General features: G+C 51.6%; 2 protein-coding genes across 2 annotated transcripts; one reads left to right on the top strand and one right to left on the bottom strand.

Moving 5' to 3' along the window:
- The first annotated feature begins 1,384 nt into the window (after window positions 1-1,384).
- Spata25 (spermatogenesis associated 25) lies at window positions 1,385-3,340 on the top strand. Its single transcript, NM_001025769.1, has 2 exons — window positions 1,385-1,484; window positions 1,855-3,340. The coding sequence occupies exons 1-2, from the start codon at window positions 1,430-1,432 to the stop codon at window positions 2,475-2,477; spliced, it is 678 nt and encodes a 225-aa protein (NP_001020940.1). The 5' UTR covers window positions 1,385-1,429; the 3' UTR covers window positions 2,478-3,340.
- Zswim1 (zinc finger, SWIM-type containing 1) lies at window positions 3,044-6,761 on the bottom strand. The gene is given in 2 exon segments (NM_001398988.1): window positions 3,044-5,260; window positions 6,576-6,761. A coding segment is annotated over 1 exon segment (1,368 nt). The 5' UTR covers window positions 5,120-5,260; window positions 6,576-6,761; the 3' UTR covers window positions 3,044-3,751.
- Window positions 6,762-6,997: the final 236 nt, after the last annotated feature.

Genomic DNA, 6,997 nt, shown 5'->3' with positions numbered 1-6,997 from the left:
GCCACCTTGTCCAGCTGCCAGCCCTCTTGTTGTTTATCCTTTAGGACAAAGTTTAAGTTGCTTGCACTGGCCTTAAACCTGGGGCCCTTCTGCCTCGGCTTCCCAGGCAGCTGGATTCTGCCTGTTGCATCAGGCCTGACTATAATGTCTTTAAGAAGTTAGAAATATTGACACATAAGTCTGCCCCTGGGATTCTATTAGCTGATCTAAGATGGAGAGGGGCCCTAATGTTATTCGAAATGTCCTAGAGCCTGTGCTGACCACCAGTGACCTGGACCAAACATTTTTTCAGAGGCCAAAAGATGAGAATATATTTGTCTAAAAACAAATAGCAAATGAATATTTTATTTTATTTACTTGAAGATAGGGAATTCAGCCTGTAGATCAGGCTGGCCTCAGATTCAAGAGATCCGCCTGCCTCTGCCTCCCAAGCACTGCCATTAAAGGTGTGAGAGCCACCATGCCTGGCTCCAGCAGGTGATTTAAAAAACTAACAAAAGCAAACAAACAAAACCCAGGGTCACCTGTACCCCGGTTTGCCCTCAGACTTGCTTCATATAAAATGGTGGGTGAGCTTGCATTTCTGATCCTCCTGCCTCTACCACATGAGTGCTGGGTTGCAGGCCTGTGTCCCACGCTTGGTTTCTGTGGTAGCAAGTGATTCACTACCTTGACACAAGACACAAAAGCCCTGGACTCATTTCTCTGTATGGGTGGTTGCTGGCCGCCTCGGGCATCTCACCTCACCATCACAACTCCTGGGGAGTCAGGGGGCAATGTCGCTCCCATTTTGCAGATGAAGATACTGAGGAACAAAACTGTCTAGGTGGAGCAAGGTGTGGTGACACCACACCTATATTCCCAACACCTAGAAAGCTGAGACAGGAAGATCAGGGGTTTGAGGCCAGCCACACAAAAGCAAACACAGGCTGGGCATGGTGGTTCCTGACTTGTAAGCCCAGCAAGTAGGAGACAGGTCTGGAACAGGAAGTAGACCACAGGGCTTTCCGGGTCAGCCGGGGCTAAGTAGTTTGATCCTGTCTCAACAAACAAAACCAAGCAATCAAACAAACCCTGGCACAACAAAAAACAAAACACGCACAGTGAGAATGTCGTTCTGAAGTAGTTCGCTCCTCAGACCGGCAAAGTCCCGGGTTCTAGCCCCAGCACCAGAGAAATGCAAGACAAAAAACTACCTGTCCAGGTGGATGCTGACCAAGATACTGACAAAAGCTGGAACTTCCTGATCCAGGGCCAGTGCCCATTTAATCCCTTCCCATTGTGACATGTACGTTCCATAATGAACAGGTTAGTATTGTGAGGTAGGGTCCGGGTGTAAAGGCGACTATGAGGTGACACTGTAGAAAACTGGAGACGAGGGCAGGAGGAATAGGACTATTCCCTCACAAACAGGGACTCTGGGGCAGCCATGTCCTACTTCACCTCTCCACAAACTCATCTGGGTCTTCTGCCTTCTGGCCAAGGTGAGAGGGGTTCCTGAAACTGGGGGTTGGGGAGACAACAGAGCTTCCCACGTGAAGTTGCTTCCTGGCTTTGGGGGAAGTGGAGCTTCTCCTGAAAGCTTTTAGGCTGACCCTGGAATCAATCCTCTGGAAATTATATCCAAAAGGCCTTGCCAATTGCTAATTATGCACCCGCTCACTTAAACACTTCCCCAGCACCTGCAGTATCAGGACTGGCTGGAGTTATGGAGATGAGTAATTGCTTACATTCCCAGCCTCAGACTGTCCTCTTGGGCTTGTTCCAATTGCCTCTGGTCCCAGGCCCTGCCCCTCAGGGCCTCTTCCTCCAAGAGACCAAGAATAACATTCCATTTCATTCTTGTCTCTGCAGGTGGGGCTGCTTCTTCGGGTTCGTCCCTTGGCCTCTATAGTCCTGCAGAGCCAGTGCTGGTGGCACCTGGTGGATTAGGCCCACTGAGCCAGAAAGCTGAGCAGGTGGCACCTGCTGCCCAGGCCTGGGGTCCCACCTTGGCAGTGCCTGAAGCCAGGGGCTGCCCTGGGGGTGTTAGCTGGGAGACACCTCGGAGAAAGGAACACAACCGATACTGCCCCAAATTGCCCCCTGTGAGGCAGCTGGAGAGCTTGGGCTGGGCAGACCCCTGCTCCAGAAGCAGAGCTCCTCCCTATCTGAGTGGCCCTAGCAGGCCCCGGCCCCTGCTGCTGTGTGGGCTGTCACCTGGGGTTCTGCCAATATCCTCCGAGGCAGTGGGGAAGGAGGCCAGCTCCCAACCTGACATCTGCATCCTTACCCTGGCCATGATGATCGCTGGTATACCTACTGTGCCTGTGCCAGGCCTGCGGGAAGAGGACCTGATCCGGGCAGCTCAAGCCTTCATGATGGCCCATCCAGAGCCAGAGGGGGCTGTGGAGGGGATGCAGTGGGAGCAGGCGCATGCCCACATGGCTTCTGGACAGATGCCTTTAGTGAGATCCAGGAGGGGCTCCTGCTTGTAGTCAGATGAAATAGCATGAGACACAGGGCGGCTTCTCCGTATGGTTTTTGGGCAGATGAGGTTGGGAATGGCTCTCTCTGGCTGCGATGGGAAGAGGGTGTGGGTAACTGAGCCACCCTGACAGACTGCACGGCTGGGTTAGGACCACTCTGCAGGAAGTTCTTCGTGCCACCACAGATCTGAGCAGATAAGGTACCTACCTAGGAAGCCCTGTTGGGAGAGTAGAGAAAATTTTCTGTCTAAAGTCCTAGACAATGTGGATTTTCCTCTTGCCTTGTGTCCCAGTTTGCTGAGGGGAGATGGCACTGTAGACGAATGATGGACACTTGGCTGAGTCAACAGACTTGTTCTTCACTCCAGCCAACCCTGTGGGAAAGCCCACTCTACAGAGAAGCTGAAGCCTAGGGCGCTTCCTGGAGCCTCAGTGCCAGTAAAGGCAGAACCAGGCCTGCAAACCCTGGCAGGTAAACCAGAAACAGTCAACATCTCAGGTGGCACCACTGTGCCAAGGCTCCTCCTTTCACACCACAAAAGGACATCCATTAAACAGACAACAGGACAAGCACGGGGAGACAACATTCACTTTATTGATCCCATCCCAGGGTGGGACAGAACTGGGAACTCTGGCAGCCCCACCAAAGTAGCCTCTTCCTTCATGGAGAGTTCCAGGGTCAGAGCCAAGTGAGTCCCATCATGACTGAGCAGGAGTTACCAACACAGAACCTTCAGCCTTACCACCCATTATTTCCCTTAAGGAACCAGCTGTTTCCAGAAACTTCTTAAGTTACAAATCAATCTTACTTATGAAAAAGTTGTCAAAACTGAATCCAGAATGCACAACAGTGACTGTATTTGGCCGTCAAAGCCTGTGATATTTACTATTGAACCCTTAACAGGAAAGATTTTCTGACTTCTGTGGAGCATGACACAATCTAGACAAGAGGCTAGAGCAGAGCAGACTTCCGGAAGGAAGCAGAGTGTGTGTAGAGGGGCGGAAGTGAATGATCCTATGTACATGAACATGTCAGGGCACACATACAATCATAAGTTAGGCCTGTTGACACAGGCTTATAATCCCACTTACTGAGCAGGCTCGTTAGGAGGCTCACAAGTTCAAAGCCCGCCTGTCTACAGTGGGAGTCCAAGAGTAGCCTGGGCAGCCTAGTGAGAGGCTATCTCGAAATAAGAACTAAAGAGGCAGTAGTAGAAGAGTCCCTGCCTAACACGTGTACTACCCTGGGTTCAGTCCCCAGAACTGGCCATGCCCATGTGTGATTAGAGCTGTACCTGCTCATAAGGGCCGATCCAGCTGTCGGCAAGTTCCCGAAGGGTGCTATAGCGGCGCTCAAACTCCTCCTTGCTGCAGTGCTCTAAGAGCCGACCGACCTCCTCAGTGAGGAGGGTCACAGCCAGGTGCTTATCCAGGCTGGCACTCCACTTGCTGCCTAGGATACTGTCTAGACTGGTGGCACAGCCTGAGGTCCACTGAGTCTGCAGCATGTCAGGCTGGAGCACCTGCTGGCGGGCACTGAGCATGGCGAGGATGTGGCGGCAGGGCAGGTGGAAGGCTTGGTTAAAGTAGCAGCTGCAGCTGGCAGGGGACTGGGGCTGGACGTTGTGCGTGTCCTCCAGAATCTGTATGTTCATTTTTTCTGAGCCAGAGCCAATGAGATGCATGGACTTCTGGACTACAGCGAGCTCACCTAGGCAGAGTTGGGCAGCTGGCCCTGTGCAGATGGCATTGAGGGAGTGCTGGATACGGGCTTCTACCAACTGTTCTGTGTTGGGGTTTTCAGGGCTGGCATCTGAAGGAGGCTGACTGTCCTGGGGACTCTCCACCAGGCTGAGGTTTGCTTTGTCTGAAGGGTTCTGTTGCATGTATCGGAACACAGAGGCCATGCCTTGTTTCTCAAATGGGGTGGTGCCAAAAAACTGACTGAGGACGTGGGCTGTTACCTCCAGAGTCTGGAAGTATCGGTTGCTCTGGGCTCGGCTTCTCCAGCGGTGGGCCAGCCAGATGCGGTCATTGAGCAGCCAGTGTGAGTGGAGCTCAGGCAGCCTGCTGGGGGGGATGCAGGTATTCAGGAGTGTGTACAGCTTCCGCAGGTTGCCGGCCGTGGCCGAGCACATTGTGCTCTGCAGGGAGGACAGGAGCACACTTTGTACGGGCTGCTCCAGGGAGAGCTGATAGAACTTACCCTGGAGGAATTTACAAATATGGAAGGCTGAGAGCAAGACCTCAGCAGCAGGGAACTCCATGGTCAGGGTGGGCAGCAGGAGGAAGTGGGGGTCCACCAGAATGGTAGTGATTCTCTCCCAGGCTGGGTTAAACTTTTTGAACACCTGGAACATCTGGGCCAGGCCTCGGGCATCTTCATTGGTAGGGATGGCAAAGTATACTGCTCGGGCAAGAGGACCCTCAACCTGTACCCGGGGTCCATCCACCAGGAAGGTGTATAACACCTTGCCTCTTGGGTTGTAGGTCCGGTGTATAAATAAGACATCAGGGAAATGAGCAAAGAGGTCTTGCATGAAGCAGCTTTGGTAGTTGAAGGCATCTAGCTGAGGAGTCTTGCTAATCTGGTGCAGCATGGGTGGGCTGGAGTCCTTAATAAGTAGACCATTCAGCATTGTGAGGGCCATGGAGTGCTGGGAAGTGTCTAAAGCCCAGGCAAGGATCCTTCCTCTGCAGGATCGCTGACAGGGAAGCAGTAAGTTTCTCAAATGCCACGTAATTTGATGCTTGAAGCTAGACTGTAGTTTTAGGTACTGTTTCAGATGGGCCTAGAGAAAGGAAGAGACACTTAAGAGAGTAGGGACCTGGGTTTTCAACTATTTATTTGGACGATGTTTCAAGGCTTATAAAACACTATATATCTTCTAGGGGCAGATATACAACAAACACATAAGAACACACTGGATGATTATAAAAATCGCAAAGACGAGAAAGAGGCCAGAGAATATACTGGGGAAGGCAGGGCGCATTAGCTAAAGTGGGAAGCGGTCAAAGGGGAGATTCCCCTGGGTATGAGATAGAAATAACAAGCCAGCCATAGAGACATGGCTCCCAGGGACTAGAAGGGGCAGGAAGTCACGTGCAGTGGTATACACTTGTGATCTAAGCTACCAAAAGGCTGAGGCAGAAGGATCACCAGGCCAAGGTCCCCTGGATGAGCTTAAGACCAGCACAGGCAATTTAGAACCTGTCTAAAAAAACAAAGCAAAAACCCCCTAACAACAACCACACACTCACATACATACTAAAATCCCAAACCAAACAAACAAAAGGACTGGGGAGTTGGGTGTGGCCACAAACACATATAATCCCAGCGCCCGGGAGGTGGAGGCAACAGGGTCAGTTCAAGGTCATTTTAGATTATAGCTCATTGGCAGTATAGGGGACTGAAAACATATAACCAATCCCGGCACTTGGGAGGCAGAGGCAGGCTGATCTCTGAGTTCTAGGCCAGCCAGGGCTGTTACACAGTAATCCTCTGTCTCAAAACAAAACAAAAAACCCATATGACATGTGGCCCTTCTTTTCTACAGAAGGATTCTGCTGTGTAGCCCTGATTTGTCCACAACCCACAGCAATCCTCACCTCAGCTTCCAAGTGCTGGGTTTCAGGCACGTGTCACCTCATTTCATTCTCTTTTAAAAAATAGCATTCTAAATATTTGTATGGCCTTTCTGTTCACAAAGTTATAATTCTTGCTCTTTTGGTCCTGGTATATACCAGGAAAAAAAATTGCTCAAAACTTGCTGTGAAATATAGAGCAAGCCAAGTGGCCTTCTCTGAAACTCAATTCCTTTCACTATAAAAAGGGGCTAGCACGTGTGTAACTTCTGCGCCTACACAGATCCCGATAGGCTGTAGTTAGTGCTTTATGCAAATGATTCCCGTTTGGCTCCATTTACTGTCCCCATTTCGCAGATGAAAGACTCAGGTTCAAAGACACATGAGAGACTGAGGTACAAAGACATAGGCTATTTGTCCACCATTACGACAGCTGGAAGCCGAGTCTGGCTCCAGATCCTGATGTCATCCTATAGAGTCCCAAAATATGGACCAGGAAGGGAAGGCGGCCTCTGACCTCACCTGAGCCCGGGTTGGGGACGCGGAAGGCTGAGATTCGTTTTCAAGCCCAGCGGAGTCGAAATCCACCTTCCACTGGTGGAAACTGTATGCACTAACCGCTGCGACCGGTTTCACGCCTCCACCACCGGGACCGTTCACGCACACCCGACGCAGCAGCCATTTCTCCCACTGGGCCCGCCTCCGACTGACTGACGTCCAGCCTAGCCAATCGCCACGCCAGCTTCACAATGACTGAGACCAAAGGAGCTCACTGTGGAAATTGAGAGCTACCGACCAATCCTAGACTGGCAGCTCCAGGACGGGGCTGTTGCCAGGGTTACAGGGGCTCGGCCAGAAATAACCAATGAGAGCTTGTGGAAGGATGTTCACGCCCGGAACAGGCCGCCCTCGGGCGAAGACTCCCTTCTGCCTAGGGAGCGGGA

This window comes from Rattus norvegicus, chromosome 3 (genome assembly GCF_021556685.1).
Source record: "Rattus norvegicus strain SHRSP/BbbUtx chromosome 3, alternate assembly SHRSP_T2T, whole genome shotgun sequence".
NCBI classification, from domain to species: Eukaryota; Metazoa; Chordata; class Mammalia; order Rodentia; family Muridae; genus Rattus; species Rattus norvegicus.
The sequence above is the reverse complement of the archived record's forward strand: the minus strand, read 5'-3'. Positions and strand labels throughout refer to the sequence as shown.